This window comes from Coffea arabica, chromosome 2e (genome assembly GCF_036785885.1).
Source record: "Coffea arabica cultivar ET-39 chromosome 2e, Coffea Arabica ET-39 HiFi, whole genome shotgun sequence".
In the NCBI taxonomy this organism is placed as follows: Eukaryota; Viridiplantae; Streptophyta; class Magnoliopsida; order Gentianales; family Rubiaceae; genus Coffea; species Coffea arabica.
The window spans coordinates 9,662,208-9,678,452 of record NC_092313.1 but is presented as its reverse complement, the minus strand read 5'-3'; the positions used below and the strand labels follow the sequence as shown (position 1 = coordinate 9,678,452).

General features: G+C 36.3%; 2 protein-coding genes across 6 annotated transcripts; one reads left to right on the top strand and one right to left on the bottom strand.

The window, feature by feature from the left end:
- The first annotated feature begins 515 nt into the window (after nucleotides 1–515).
- On the top strand, nucleotides 516–4,062 carry LOC113725812 (GCN5-related N-acetyltransferase 4, chloroplastic). 2 transcript variants are annotated; one of them, XM_027249183.2, is made up of 3 exons: nucleotides 516–1,029; nucleotides 1,787–2,183; nucleotides 3,561–4,062. In XM_027249183.2, the coding sequence occupies exons 1-3, from the start codon at nucleotides 858–860 to the stop codon at nucleotides 3,865–3,867; spliced, it is 876 nt and encodes a 291-aa protein (XP_027104984.1). In that variant the 5' UTR covers nucleotides 516–857; the 3' UTR covers nucleotides 3,868–4,062. The 2 variants fall into 2 exon arrangements, with proteins under 2 accessions (XP_027104984.1, XP_027104986.1); XM_027249185.2 differs by having other exon boundaries at nucleotides 525–1,029; nucleotides 3,594–4,062.
- A 1,016-nt stretch (nucleotides 4,063–5,078) lies between these two features.
- On the bottom strand, nucleotides 5,079–15,980 carry LOC113725810 (uncharacterized). 4 transcript variants are annotated; one of them, XM_027249179.2, is made up of 18 exons: nucleotides 15,729–15,980; nucleotides 14,246–14,455; nucleotides 13,934–13,997; nucleotides 13,083–13,266; nucleotides 12,419–12,471; nucleotides 10,944–11,032; nucleotides 10,461–10,697; nucleotides 10,114–10,178; nucleotides 8,768–8,846; nucleotides 8,572–8,689; nucleotides 8,413–8,494; nucleotides 8,258–8,330; nucleotides 8,124–8,185; nucleotides 7,420–7,515; nucleotides 7,151–7,305; nucleotides 6,980–7,076; nucleotides 5,587–5,664; nucleotides 5,079–5,506 (listed from the first exon to the last, which is right to left on the bottom strand). In XM_027249179.2, the coding sequence occupies exons 1-18, from the start codon at nucleotides 15,733–15,735 to the stop codon at nucleotides 5,399–5,401; spliced, it is 1,857 nt and encodes a 618-aa protein (XP_027104980.2). In that variant the 5' UTR covers nucleotides 15,736–15,980; the 3' UTR covers nucleotides 5,079–5,398. The 4 variants fall into 4 exon arrangements, with proteins under 4 accessions (XP_027104980.2, XP_027104981.2, XP_027104982.2 ...); XM_027249180.2 differs by having other exon boundaries at nucleotides 8,768–8,828; XM_027249181.2 differs by lacking the exon at nucleotides 14,246–14,455 and having other exon boundaries at nucleotides 15,729–15,979.
- Between the last annotated feature and the right edge of the window lie 265 nt (nucleotides 15,981–16,245).

Genomic DNA, 16,245 nt, shown 5'->3' with positions numbered 1-16,245 from the left:
ACTTGATGAAAAATAAATTTTACTACTATTTTGGCATGAATCCTCCTCCATGTCCACGAAGCAAGCGAGTTACAACATGTTATATATATCAGGCTTCGAAGGCCTTCTATACTACTACTAATTGGCCAAATGTTCTTTGTAACAGATATTTTTTTTAATCACTTGTTAAAATGTATTTCAAGCGTGAGATTTTAAAAAAAAATAAAATTAATTAAAAAAAGTATATAAATGCAGACAAATGTAGTATGTATGTGTATATATAGGATAAGTTGAATGGGATATAAGTGTACTAATGGATGCCAAAAACCTTATCCAAATTGCGTCCTAGTATAACTCAACTCAAAACAGAAGGAATTTTGCTGTGAACAATAAACTTGCGAGTTACATGCTAATTATTTCGGACTATGACTCAAAACAGAAGAAATTTTGCTGCCAACATCCTAATTAAGGATATAAATCAAAATTTACATGTCTACAAGCAATAATTTAACCTCGAGTCAACATCACATGAAATGCGAAATCTGTTTTCATTTGTGCAGAAAATCAAGAAAACGGCGTGACAACGTGGTACTTAAATCTATGATCACTTGTCAGTTGTCATTTAGCTTCTCAGACTGCTATTCTGCTTCTTCTTGCCTTAATCAACGAACAAAAAGAACGGCAAAGGAGAATCTGAATATCTCCTTCCAATTCTTCCTTCCTTAATCTTCTACAGCCTTATTAAATTTCCGGCACACACGACCACACAAACCAAGTGTGTGTGTCGTGTGTGCCTTTCTCCAACAATAATCTGAATCAGCGGTAGTACTGTTAACTTAACGACTGCAGCCAGAGAGAGAAGCAAGAAAATTTGGACCATGCCACCATTAACAGTATCAGGGACTTCCTCAATTAATTTTAACAGCTTAAGCCTCACCCAAAACCCATCTCTAAATCATCTCAATTTCTTCAATTCTAGGACATCCTTTCCATCTTCTTATAGGGCTCCTCTTCACGACCCTCTTTCCCCTTCCCTCCTCTCTTCTTCAGGTAAATTCCTTTTTTTTTTCTTTTGCTTATATTTTATTTTTTGTTATATGTATTCTTTATTTATAGTTTAGACGCATGTTTGCTATGTAGCTTTGAAAGCTTTTATCTTTTCTGGGCTTTGGGTGTGATGTTATTCGATTAGAAGTTCAAAGCATGATGCTTGCTGCATATGTATGTTGGTAAAATTTGGAAATTGAGGATGAGAAAGGAAAAGGGTATTATACTTCTATTTGCTATTGCATCCCAATGTGCTGTTCAACTAATGAGTTAACTTTTTCTTTTGTTTTTTGGGCAAGATTTGGTTTTAATCTATTTACTGTCCACCCTGATACTGTATCTAGTTCTTGGAGGGCGTTAATAGGTATTTTGGATAGCTAATTATATAGGTGTTTTTAAGATTTCATTGTCCCCTTTACTAACTTTCCAAGTGCCAGCGTTTTGTTTTGGAAGGGTGTTTCTGCAATTAAGATAGCAGACGAGTTGAAAATGACTGAAAAGCCATGGGTTGTTTACCACAATATTGTGGTTCTAAATCAAAATTAAAGAATTATTGTCCTTTTTATTCGTCTCTTGTAACTACGGAAGTCGATCTCTGATCTTTAGAAATTGATTTCTTCATTGATCTTGAAGAAATCAATTTCTGGTTAGATAGCCTCGTTAATGACAAAGAAGTTAATTTTTAATAGACTTGCGCATCTATTTAATAGACTTACGCAACTATGGAAGGTTTTATTGAATGATTCTGTTTCTGCTATAGGGCTTTGTAGGGCCAGTCAGTTGGCTGAATTATTCCCAACCATGTCTCCTGATATAGTTGTGAGAGAGGCCAGATTAGAGGATTGTTGGGAAGTGGCTGAGACTCATTGTAGCTCTTTCTTTCCACAATATTCCTTTCCTCTAGATTTTGCATTGAGAATTGACAGGCTGATTGGAATGCTATTTGGGTTCTCTTTGCCCAGTGGTTGCCAGAGGACCTGTCTTGTTGCTGTCATTGGCCGGTCAGATGAAGATACGCTGCATTTCTGGAATGAAGATTTAAAAATTGGAGGCTTTGATGGAAAATTTAGTCTAAATAAGGGATATGTTGCTGGGATATTGACTGTGGATACTGTGGCTGATTTTCTTCCAAGAAAAGGACCCCTGCGGCAAAGAAGGTTAGTATGGAATTGATTCTTCATCTCTGAATCAATCAGAATACTTCGATTTTCATGCATTTGAAACATGAATGTGTAACTTTGCTAGTACTTTAAATTAATCCAAATTGACCAACTTGATTTATTATGCAATTTGCCAAGTAGATATTGTCTATACATTGAAGAATTAGTTACAAAGGGCTTGAAGTTAAAAAAAAAAAAAAAGAGCAATTCAGTCAAATAAAGATTGGTCTTTTGGACGTGAAGGAATGTGAAGATGTGGCTGGTAGTACTGAGAAGCTTCTGGCACTCAGTATATTTTTCTTGGTTGCCTAAAGGGAGAGAGAAAAGTTAGACATCTTATTGATTGACAGAGATTTGGGGATGAATAATAAAAATATTGGATGGCTTCTCAACAACTTAACTAGCAATGGTTTAAACCATGTTGTGGGTGTTTGCTTCTGCTCCTTAAATCTAAGATGTGAGATTAGACTCTATAACCTTTAAAGTCTTTCTTGTGGGAATAATGGTCGTAGGTAGGATAATGGAGAGATGATGGCGGGACTGTTTTCTTTCGGATGAATGAGAGATATTCCAAAAATTTATACAATAGGAATAAGGCATACTCCAGAAACAGTGCATGGTTTGTTAAACAGATTATTGTGACATAATGGTGGTTGCTATGCAAAATATCAAATAGTCATCTAATATGATGGGATTAGTAGATGTGATATTGATAATAAGGGTGGTGATACTAGTGGAACCCTTCTTTTGTTTTCTAGATTTAGTTGTATTTGTAGCATAAACCTACTTGTTGGAACGTCACTGCTTCAGTTGTCTGTCAAGTCCATTGGTCTTAATTTGTTTTTGCAATTGGTGCTCTTGTGAATTCAATAAATTATACAGTAAACTTGCTATATGACCATACAATGATTCTCATAGGTCTACTGTTATGTTATTTGCTTATCAATGAGCTATTGACTTGCTCTTAATGACGTATACATGATGAGCATCCTTTGTCTAGGCATAAATTAATCTTACATCTTGAGCATAGGCATGTTGGATTTGGACTATTGCTTTTTAGTGACACATTCCAACACAGGGAAGAGATATATCGGCATGCTGCTTTCTTGTTCTACAATCCCTTTTTGGTTAAATCCACTAAAATATTCAAAGAAAAGGACCTCTATGTCCACTCAATGCCCATGCTTACTGCTGGCAAAATGTAGATTCATTCCAATTGCTATACTTGCTACTGGTCAAATCTAGATTCATCTCTAACCTAACCTTCTTATAGTGTATCAGAAAGGCACCCCTATACTTAGGTTCAGTTGGTGTTACTCTGAAGTATTCTTTGTTTTGCATTTCAAATGGAAAAGATTCTGAATATTTCTTCAGTGCAATTATGTATCAACGCTACCATATCATCAGGAAAGGTATTGCATACATATCAAATGTTGCCGTCCGAGAAAATTTCCGCAGAAAGGGAATAGCAAAAAGGCTCATGAATAAAGCTGAGGCTCAAGCCAGAAGTTGGGGATGTCGAGCCATTGCTTTGCACTGTGACCTTAATAATCCTGGAGCTATAAAATTGTACAAGGGCCAGGGCTTCAAGTGTGTTAGAGTTCCCGAAGCAGCAAACTGGCCACAGCCCAAGACTTCACCAGATGTCCAGTTTCACTTCATGATGAAACTTCTGAAGTGAATAGTGAACACCTCAATCAATTTCTAGATTCCTTTCTGCAAACGTCCTGTTTTCAGATAAAAATACCATTGAAAGGGGGGAAAAAGTTGTATACTTATAGTGTACATGTGTACATTGCGGAAGCTGCAGATATTGAACGCAGCATTGTTATTGTCCTCCTGGCTGTGATATAAAATTTGTGCTAGTAATGGACTATTATATGGAGTTCACCTACAAAAATTGATGACATGTCTAAGTGATATATACAAATATACAAATCCCTAAAATTAAGGAGGTGGGCCAGTATTTAGTTTGTATCTGTCGTTTAAATCGTATGTTATTTAGAGTAGGATTTTCCCATTATATGTAGCATTTTCTTAGGTCTTTAAGCCGATCACACCGGAGATGCAAATTATGCCTGATAAGATACTGCATCTCTGCACTGCATATGCTGCTAACTGTCACGGATAGGTTTGGAGTGTCAATTGCTAATAGCTCCTGCTCTGTTTTTCACCATTAAAAATCAGCTGTTCTATGCTTACCTCCTTTCTACAGCTTGAGATGATGGTGGAATGCAGTAGCTGAGAGGCAAAGTTTCTTTCATGTAATGTTCCCTGAAAACCAGTTCAAAATGTAACCTTGAGCTCCAGTGTCGTTTTCTCAAACTGGTGGTTTTTCAACTTTTTATCAGTGGCCCTATTGTGACGTTTACTGATTTCATTCACCCTCCCAGAAACCAAAAAGTTCCATCATCTCGCCACAATATGCAGAAGAACCATTTATATTATTTAACCACTCTCAGATCCTAAAATTCCACCTCATCAAATGTACAGTGACTATCCTCTAGCCGTGGTGGAAATTCTACTTAGCCTCAATGTACAGTTTCCATATTTCCAGTGTAAAGGAAAAAATTAGCAAATGGTAATAGACTTGCAATCCTGCAGCAGGGACCCCAATGAAAGGACTCCCTACTTTTCCTTTCCATTTTTTTTAATTCCCTCTGCTGGTTTGAGCACACTTAATATCTAAGCCAGTCAGATCAACAACTGCCGTGTTTAACAGGAGTCATAAAACAGTTTCCCCAACGCTAGTCACTGATTAGCCAGGCAATTCAGAAACCTAACGTAGACCATTCAGCTGTGAAGCTGTTGCAAAGCAGAAGCATAGTTTCGGTCCGAGAGAGAGACTGTTATGCACCATGAGCATCAATTCTTGAATATTTTGCAATTCACTGACATCAATCCTTGATCTTATGTAGATTTCAAGTAACTATGTATACAAAATCGATCGCTCAAGTTAAAAAGGTTGACAGGCAACAACCCAGACTAACATTATTATCTTATTTATTCCCCAGAATTAGGACTCTGTCGTGACACAACAACCATTTGAGTGTTTTCTGGAGCTGATTTGCTCCTATAGTTTCTATAGTCAAGACGCTACAACTATCCATGCCTACAATGTCCTCAGTGGAGAAAATAACCTCGAGACTTTCCTGAGAACAAGCAGCATATTCTAAAACCAAGTTCGAGCAGCCAGCTGGAAAGACTAGTGCTTATGCTTGGACAAATTTGTTGAGCGCAGATACATCAAGAGCTGGGAACTCTCTTGCTGCAGAAAGCACAACAAGGGCAAGTTTCACGGCATCCTCTTGACTGGATGCCTACAAAATCAAAGGTTGCAATCTAGTTTCATTTTTCAATTTATATATTGAGCTAATAATACTGCGTGGTGGATGCATACCTCTATGTTAAGTGGCAGAACTGGGTCATGAAGTGAGAGTCTAAGAAGAAACCACCCATCATAGCCTGAAACCCTTATCTGTTCACAGAAGGCAAAGTCAACCAACATATAGCAATTTTTGGAGACAACAAAGGTCAATACAAGTTTTACCCAAGTATGTGATCTTGTTTAGGTGAGAGTGCCATCATTGTCAAACAAAATAAGAACATATATCCCAGGAAATATTTACAACCATGTGCTTCACCTAATATTTCAATGCATATCATGCTTGAAGTGATTACTTTGCAATCTACTAATGAATGGTCATTTAAGGAATGAACTAAATCAATAACTGCTCATTTAAAAGCTAAATGGAACCTTTTTGACAATAAGAATTGTAAATAAAATAAAAAAAGAAAAAAAATGAGCTTCAAAACAAAAATAACTTCCTAAGTTAAAGAGTGCAGTATTTAAAATGCTTCAAACTTAAGAAAAAATTGATAGTTTTATTCGTTTTGCATAAATATAGAAGTTGATTACTTTAAAGTCAACTTCTCCATTTGTTCCATCCCCTGTTTACTTTTCTTATCCTCCTCCTTTTGCAATTCATACAACACTCCAACAAACAATCTAACACACACGGCATTTATGCGGTACACTAGAAATCCAACTTAACTGATCCAAATAAGTGAGTAATTATTCACACCAAAATTTTCAAGCAACTTTCCAACACAAACCATTTGGAAAACAAGTGTCCTTTCATTGGACTTGATGGTTGCAAAGAAATTGAGGTCAGGAGGTGTAAGTTGAATTCACGGACAAAGTATGTTAGGCACCATTGCCACACGCCAGTTGGTCCAAAACAAAGAATTAAAACTTAAGAAGATTTATAGGTGGAAAAGGTCTTGGGTTTTCGACCCGTGTGAGAATATCGGTTTGAATTGCAAAAAAGAAGATGAGGAAGAAATGTGACTTGAAGAAATCGACTTCTATTTTTTAAAAATAAAATAGAAAAAAAGCATCAACATATTTTTCATTTAGAATAAAAATAGCACCATTATAATAATTAACCCTAAGGCAGAGTAGAACTGCATACTAAGAAAAATTCAGACTCTGTACTCGATCAAAAGAGAAAAAGTTCAGTAACCCAAAAAAAAAAAGTGAGCTAATGGGAGTCTCCTTTCCCAGCATTAGCAAATTTGGAAAAGAAGAACACCATTATTTCTCTCTGTGTGGTCACCTCTACCTTAAAAGCCACCCTTCCCTGACACTGCACGAGGCAGCAAAATCACCCACAGGTGTACCATGACTATCAGCAAACAGTGTTATCCATTTAGGCTCCAAGACAAGCACAAACATGGAGACAAATTTTTAAACTAAGATGGACTGCTTGAAATCAAGTCATTGGACTTACTCCTTCATAGTTAACAGGCGCTTTTTGAAGCTTTGGATCTGTAACAGTGATATTCTCCAGATGATGTATAACTGCCTCCCCATACTCCCGAAAAGACCTAGATGCACTAGCAAATTAGTTAAAACACCTACAAAAAATTGACTTGACCAAACATCAAGTATGGTGGCATACCCTCCTTTAAGATCTGCATGAGTCTGATCAATCTTTAGTCTCAACTCAGCAGCAAAAGCAGGTTCCTCAAGACCTTCCACTAAACCTGTAAGAACCTTGCTGCCTCTGCCTTCACCAGAAGCTTTAGCTGATGCAAGCTTGTTCAGAAGTTTGACCTGCAAGCATGGACTATTTCTTGTTTAGGATTTGTTTTTGTTGAGAGGGGAGAGAAAATAGAAAAAGATTTAAATCCTTGTTACTACCTACAGATAAATGAAATCAAAACTTACCATAAGATATGCACCATCATCAAGCCAGTGATTCTCCTTGAGAGCACCATGCCCACTGGTTTCAATAGCCAAATGTGACTCCTCACCAACAGAGTTCTGTAAAATAGTGTTTCACCAGCTGTAAACTTTTTGTTGCTGAAAAGTATGGAGCTTAGAAAAGGGGCAAATCATTAGTAAAATGAGACTACAAGAAGACAATGTCACTTCTTTGACAAACAAAATCTTCAATGTCAGTCCTCCAAATATGTACCACAGTAACAAGATTCCGTATTTGACCTTTATGAAAGAAACACTTCCCTAAAGATGGTCTACTTTCCTTTTTTGCTTTCTTTGGTTTAAGCATGTCAATTCAGAGAACTTGCATGTATGATATTTTGCCATTCCTCAAGAATTAAAGCAAAAATTTTGAAAGATTTGTGGAAAAAGCATTAAGCCATATTAGCGCAAGTATGTTGGTTTCAAGAGCTATGGGAGTTGAGAGGATGCATTATGTTTATTTATGTATAGCTTGTAACTTTTGAAAAGCAATGACATAATCAAGTAATATCCAGCCTCTTCCCTTATCCAATATTCTAATTACTCCAATTATTCACATCTGTCTATCCTGAGGGTATCAGTCTGTACTTGATTCTTTGAGAAAACCAAGCACTAACTACAAAGCAGAAACAAACTACTATAAATGTGTCAAAAAAACTCAATCATACCAATCGGATTGCTTCATCAATGATATTTTTATAGCCCCTTTTAAAACGGCGGTGCTTCCCTCCTGCACAAAACCAACTGCATGAACACCTCCATTATGAAAAGATAAAGCAGGAAATATGTTTACTTATCTTACCTAATTTCTTTTCAATAAAAGTGGTCAAACCATCTGAAGTCACACTGTCTGTCACAATAGTTGTTCCTGGATGCTAATTGATGGCAACATAGAAAAAACCCAACTTAGATTCAGATTAAAAGCAGGCAGTCATTTAAGTGTTCCACAAAAATTACCTCCTCTAAGACGATAGCAGACATTAAAGCAATCAAACGGTTTCTATTAAGTTCTCGGCCTGAGGAATCTACAGCAGCAGATCTGTTAAAAAGCACTTTAGAATTAACAAATCAAAATCAATCGGATGCAGATGGGTGGGATAACACATAAATAATCACCTATCAACATCAGTATCAAAGATTATCCCCAAATCAGCCTTGTTATCAAGGACAGCCTTGGTGATTGCTTCCATTGCTGCTTTATCCTCCGGGTTAGGAATATGATTAGGAAACATACCTGAAATGAAAATTAACAGTCAATCAACAAATATCTTGATGAAACCTATGCAAACGGAAGTTTGAGTGAAAGTAATACCATCTGGTTCTAGAAACTGACTGCCAGATGCAATAGCTCCCAAAGGCTCAAGCACTTTACCCTGCTTAAACAAAAACAGCTATGCAGTTGTCATATAACTAGAAGAACTGCACATATACAGTCTAATGACCATGTTAATAGTATAACAGTCAAAGTGAATGCTGATTGTATTAACTAAAGATGGGAAAAGGTTGCAATTATATGGATGTGTAAGAACCATATGTCTCCATTTTACCAACTCGAGTTCAAAAATCAACCTAAGTTCGGAGGGTAGTTATGTGGATTTAGCCTCTACAGAGGAATTGAAGGTTTTCCTTAAGCAAGTTGCTGCTAGACCTCTTCTCATGGGTTACTTAGTTATATACCAAACCATCAAGGTTAGGGACACATTTGGATAGGTCGTCATCCATTAAACAACAATGACTGCAATGTCATCTCAATTTGCCCATGTGTGTTTCTGTATAGGACATTCTTTCAATTCCATCTATTTCTAGCTAACTTAATGCTCAACCCAATTCATAGAAAATCATAGGATGTTGTAATGGAACTAACTGGGTATTTAATTCGAGTGCCTTTGAAATGAACTCAATTCAAAGATTCTCACTTCCATTTTCTCACGGGCTTACATCATTTGAATAGCCAAATAACATGTCCAGCTTTTAAGTTACCCTACAAAGTCCAAGTGATTCTTGACTTTACTTCTGAAATTCACGTAGCTTGAGGATACATATATGTTTCAAATAGGAGCTCCGCAACTTTTGGATGACTTGCTATTACTTGTGATATTTCCAAACACTACCTATTTGAGCAAGCATCTTCTCCTTCGTAGATAAACAATTTCCTGAATTCCCCTAATGACAAGCGATGACTCAGATCTTCTTGAATATTGGTCCTTTCCCACCTTTGCTAGAAGATAGAATAATAAGACAGTTTTCATATCAGAAAATTTTATTTTAAAGAAAGAGTTGGTCAGAGAAAGACTAAATCAAAAACTGACTATAAAAGTGTGATGGAGGAAGGGCGGGGTGGGGAGACAACTTTCAGATTGCTGGATAATCATTAGGATGAGAATGAGAAAGTATCAGCTGTACTGCAGAACCATAGATACTGCACAAGACATTTGTTGAGCATAACTGGCTCTAACTTTGTCTGTAAGTATGTAATCAACTTTAAGGTTATGAGGTATCATACAACTGAGATACCCTTTAAGATGACAAACATTGGCAAATTAAGTAAATTTATACTTCTGAAACTAGCATTTTATTAAGTGCTTTTATGTCCTTTAAATAGTGTGACGAAAACATGGAGGAAAGGGAAGGGATTTACTTAGAAGAACTAAAACTTACAGCAAAGAAACCTCCTGCTCCATTCCCTGCATCAACAACAATATGGAACCCCTCGAGCGGTTTCTCTGATAATATGATGAACAAATAAGCAAAATTTGAAGCAATAAGAGTTAAGAAAGGTGATAAACAAATAAGCAAAATTTGAAGCAATAAGAGTTAAGAAAGGTGATATCTTTAAGACTGACAACACGAAGCCAGAATTTTGGAACAACTTTGATAGCACTCAGTCAAAAGGAAATACTTCATCCACAGAGAAACAAGGACACTAATCTTCTAAATTATGCTTCTGTTTCTGGAGGTACTTTCCATTTTGTTATCACATAACTCTGCGTAAACGAAGTTCTTACCAATATTTCCTGCAGCTTTGCGAACAGCTTGCACAAGATTGGACGTATAAATGGTCATGTATTCCACTCTTCTTATTGATTGAGAAGCTTTTCTTTCTAGATCCCGTAAGTCTTCATCTGTAAAGGTTTTGTAAACACTAGCAGCACGCTCTAAGATGTCTTTTATGTCAGCTTTCCCAAGCCCTCCAGCACTTGTAAAGAACTTAAAACCATTCCGGTTGTAGGGAAGATGGCTTGCTGTATGCAAGTATAGGCAATGAACAGTCTATTTTAGCACTCTATAGCTAAGGATGAACATAATAGCATACAAAATCTGTAACAGCAAATTCAAATATCACAGGCCTGTAATTTAGTTCTTTTTTGTCTCACAGAATAAAAAAAATTAAAAAGACTGACCGACTAGATTTTTTGTACACTTCTTTTATTGTAATTGGTCCAATTTGATTTTGTATATTTGTATAAGAAATATCATATTACATTCACCTGTTATCATTATCGACCCATCCACCGGACACAGAAAGTCCTCATTTTCAGTCAGTGTACAACTAAACATTGCTGGAGTGGATGCTAGTCTACAAAAAGATTCACAGTTGTCAGCAAAAAAGTGAGAGCCGCTGTGCTTGAAAGACATAGATTTTCTTGCTAAAGCAAATAAAAAAAATACATGCTTTGAAAATCGTTATCATGTCTCTTCTGCATTACAGATCAATATTTCTCCCCCCCCCCCAAAAAAAACCCCCCACTCATGACATATGGCAAAGAGATTCTCAAGATAAATACAAATGCAAGTGTAAAGTTGCACAAATGGAAAGAGCAGTATTGTGGTCTGTTCTTTATTCCAGATGAGCTCTCTCTCTCTCTCTCTCTGACACACACACACACAGACATAAAAACACACACAACGCACAAATTTGTAGTAGCCTAGGAGAAAAGCTTGCAAAGGGCCAGCCAACACACAGAACTTTTCTTCATTAAGGGCACAGCATCAAATGGGAAGATCGTGTGAACTACCCCTGTGCCAAATGTCATAAAACTTGGAAACAAAAGATTTTCCAGAGAGGAAAGTTTTGTTGTTAGAATGAATTGACAAAAGGCACATGAGCTATTTTTTATCAACAAGTATAGATAGCTATATCAGAATTTTTCACAATACATAGTGATACCTTCAGAGAAGATTAGGCCCCTAACAATATCCACTCCAATTCCCTCTAAGGTCATGCAACCAGGAATTAATCATCCCAATACTAGGAAACCAAAACCATGCAAATGCATCCTTGTTCAAAAGTTAGGAGAAGTATTTGACAAATGAGAGAAATGTTTCAACTATTTTCTACATCGAAGAAAAGATCATATGGTGAGAGCATGATTGTCGATGCATGCATCCAATGCATTGCAAACAAAGACATGCTGATACACTAGAATTTTTTATAGTAAAAAACTTTTAAGTAGTCAACAAAGACTAGTTCTTTTTGAACTTTTTTTGCCAAAAATTCAAAAGTGTGCATTCTTGAAAATACTTCAAAAATATACATTCTTAAACATGCTTAATTTTCAGTCTAAGTTCTTAATAAACAAATTTACCAATGTCTCTGTTGTAAGCTGCGAAAATGCTTTTTTGGTCAAGAAAAGCAACTTACAAAATATCAGTCTTGTTAGAAGTTTAATATTTTCTTTTATGTCTTTCAAAAATTTTGGATAGGTTCCAACTATAATAAATGAGTGCTAGCGTTATACGCATATGAAGCACCCTTCCACAACCTCAAAGCACACGCTCTTGAGCATATTGAAAGCGTATGAAGCGAAAGAGAAAGATGTATAAAGACTAAGTTGCGCCTCAACAGCTCCTCTCTCTAGAAGACTTTAACTCTTCCTATGTGTAGTGTTCATCAGGCAGCAAATCATTAAATATATGGGCTGATATCTTTTGGGGGAAAATGAATTTAAGAAGCACTACGCACCCGTATTGAATGACATCAAGGCCTGCACGACCAATTCCTCGAGAAACTGCATCCTGGAAGTTGATTACTGCAATTTTTAGTCACCAGACAAAACCGGCAATACAAGACGTTATGCGTAGATAACATAAACATACTCCAACCATTAAGTTTTTAAAGAAAATGGATAATCCAATCTAACACAAGCAACTTTTCGGTTTTCACAGCCTTTGGCCTACAGTACAAAGCAATCAACTATAGCAGAACAACTAAAGTATAGAATCAAATCAATGTCTGACAAGCATTCCACCAGAGACTCATGGTGGAATGAGGAATACTTTATGTTTTAAAAAAAGATATTAAATCACTAGCACAGTACCTCAGGAATTTCCAGTCCATCATTTAGATTCATTGGTCTACTCTAATTCGTCTAAATGATTTTTCATGAAAATATCTTGAATAGCAATCCCCTTTTTGGCTCAGGTATAGTAAAGCACGACTAAGAAGTTAAGATTTTGATATAGGAAACCAACCTAGGAAACTAGCAAGGAAAGCTCAGTCAAAAGAGATACTTGGCTCAACCTTCCAGAAAGGATAATATCTTTCTGTGACAAAATAACCTTGGATTCTCCTCCATCTATGATGGTTTCAAAAAAACGGCTTCTGCAGACAAAGTACATATGAATACCTGTAATGTTTTTGCAGATATCCGAGAATCATGACCTATGGAAACCCTCAAACGTCTAGCAGCATCTGGTTGCTTTCTATCCTGCAACCATGAAGCAAATGCGGCAGCTATTGCTTCTGTGATTGGTTCAGTTAGGGTAACAGGTTCTCCCTCAACACCAGCAACAGCAACACCTCGAATATCACTGTGTTAAGTTACCATTGGCTCACAATCAGTATTACAGTGCACATTGCGTTTATGAGCGTAAAATTTTATGCATTATTACAACTCTTCTTAGATGTGAATAACTTCATTTGTGCCAAATCATCTTCACCAGATACTTAAAGAGGAGGATAAATAAGATGCTCTGCCAGCCTTGTGTTCACATTCATGCAATACTTTGACCACTTTGTAATAATTTTTTAGCATCGTGTTGGTTCATCTAGAAGGAAATAATCTGACATCAGATCAGGTCATTTGTAGCCGTCATCTAGGTACTGTTCTTTTTTATTTTGTCTCAGGATGAATAAACTCCATTAAAGTCAAAGCTCCACAAAGATGGATTGTATAATTTCAAAAAGAAGAGGTTGGACAGCTTATCTTGGGGAAAAGTGAGGTTGTAGATAGAATCAATTGGCCATATTGCCTATTGAAAATGAGTTAAATTTTGGCAGATATATTTTGTTCATCATATTAGACATTTTCCAGATCTTATCCTGTGGAAACCCAACATGGAATTCCTCATTATGTTTATATCATGTAAATTCTAAACACTTGAGGGTTTAAAAAAAATGGTTATGCCTGAAACAGATACCATACAATCAGTATAATGCAAAACTTTAGAATGAAGAACAAGAAGCATGAACAAGCACCTTCCATTCTGAAGCTTAAGAAAATCACTCTTTTCAATGGATGATGCTGCTGTAGGTGGCGCAGCTGCAACAAAGCTCAAGTATCATTAGATTTAAGCATGATGATACATTTTACTTCTAAACTAAAAAGTATTTCAAGATAATCAGGATTGACATCACAGCAAAATCAGGAAGAAATCATACAACAGAATTTAGAAGGAAAAACATCAGGAGTCACAAACGGAGGTTAATAGTTTTTAAGATTTTCAATGTTTCTCCAATTTGCAAGGTTGAATCTGATATCAACCTGAATAGTGAGAGTCTAGAACAGACCATTGCAGAAAACAATCCTTCGCTTAAGTTTTGAAAAGGCACGCAACTGTATCGTGGACATGCGACTCCGTGCCAAATTCCCCCCTAGGAAGGGAGACAAGTTGCACCTATTAAGGTTACAACAGGCTTGTCGATATTGGGTGCTCAAATGCCTATTCTGCTGGCAGCTCTTTGCTACCAGAACATGTTCGATAATCTTCCCTGACATGGCTGCATGAAAGTTAAAGATTTGGATTACTATTAGACCTTTTCATCAATAAGAGTTTAATGTATAACTTCTTTTCCTATGAGACAAAATTACCCATCCATCTTTTAACTAATATACCTACTCACATCCTCCACCAAATCTATTCAAATAACTACAAATTAGCCCGTCTCAATAAAAACGTACATGTTTTCATCATTGACTTGAAAGGAGTTGAAAGAAGCACAATGGTTTTTTTCTCTTCTTAAAAAAAATAATAAAATGAAATCTCCTGATCCCAATATATAAATCAAGGAGCATGATCATCAGACAAATAATTGGCAATGCAGCATTCACTCTTCAAACAAGTCAAATGGCAATAAAGCAACCTAGAAACTAGAATATATTATTCCCAGAAGCTTCCATAAATATAGCCAATTTTGCTTTCCTCTTGAAATTCCAAGAGGCAGGCATAACTAATTTACCTTTTGCTTTGTGTTCAAACAGAAAAGTAGAACATGAAAGATAAAGAAGAAAATAATCCATCATTCATAGCAAGAAATCATCACCGTGACCAAGAATAGCAATCATTGCAAGATGAGAAAAAAAATTAGGTTTTTGTATGCAGGAAGATTGCACCTAGCACAATGCATAGATATAAAATTTTAAATTGGAATAGGACATGAAATCACATTCAGAATCAAAAGTAATTAAATCCACCCGAATTTTGACGCAACACTCCAAAAATTGCGATTGCAAACTAACCAAAACCTTGCTATACACTTTAACATTAAAATCCACCCAGCTACAATATCAGCCTATCTTCTCTTGATATTTCTAAATTCACTAAAAGACTTTGTCTGTTGCCTACCAGAATGCCACTGTATTGTATAAAAATGTCGCCTAACTTGAACAGCATACAACTGCAAATTCCAGTTCTGACAGGAAACTCAACACAGCCTCAACATACCTTGTCAGTTCTGAATTGAAAAAGACAACCACTTTCTTTGCTAAAGTGCTTACGAATTTTAAATTTAAGACAGAATTATGCGAACCTGTACCCATATACAAATCAAGGCCTTCGTATGCAATCATTCAAGAAAACAAATCCAAAAGTAAACATAACTAAAACACGAGGAACGAAACAATAGATTAGTTGGTTAAAGACAGAGACTTTGAGTGCTGAAGTGTTCATGGATTCAAACAAGGAACCGACGCATTTCAGAAAAGTCATTCAAGAAATCAGCATGAAAACTGAAAAATAAAACAAGAAGGATTGGTTGGTAGAGCGTTGATTACCTGCCATGTTTGATGAACCGAAAACAGAATAGAGAGATGAGGTGCTCCCGTTTTGCAACTGGGTACTGGAAAGAGAGTAGAGAGTAGATAGTAGACAAGGCGACTATAACGAGGGAGACTGGGGAGAGATAACTGATGAGTTCGGAGTAAAATAGGACGGAGGAAGTATTGTAAAGATCTCCAGAACCCAACAGAAGCAGGCCCCAAAAGATATATTAGGTGGCGATGTATTAGGTGCGCATGTATATTCTAGTTTAATGCTAGATCTCGACTATAAAACCAACCATCAAACTTGACGTCGAAGTGCGTCCTTAGCCTATAATTAACAGGTCACGGTTCGAGTTATTAATAAAATGACGGATTGAGTTATTCAAAGAGTAAGTAGAGAATCACAATTCATTCTCTTCAAAAGTCTATTTTATGAAATGTTTGGATGAAACCTAGGAATCGGAATTGTAATTGAAATCATATCCAAAAATTCAGTATGGGTTTTGATTAAAAGTGTCGTTACAATGAC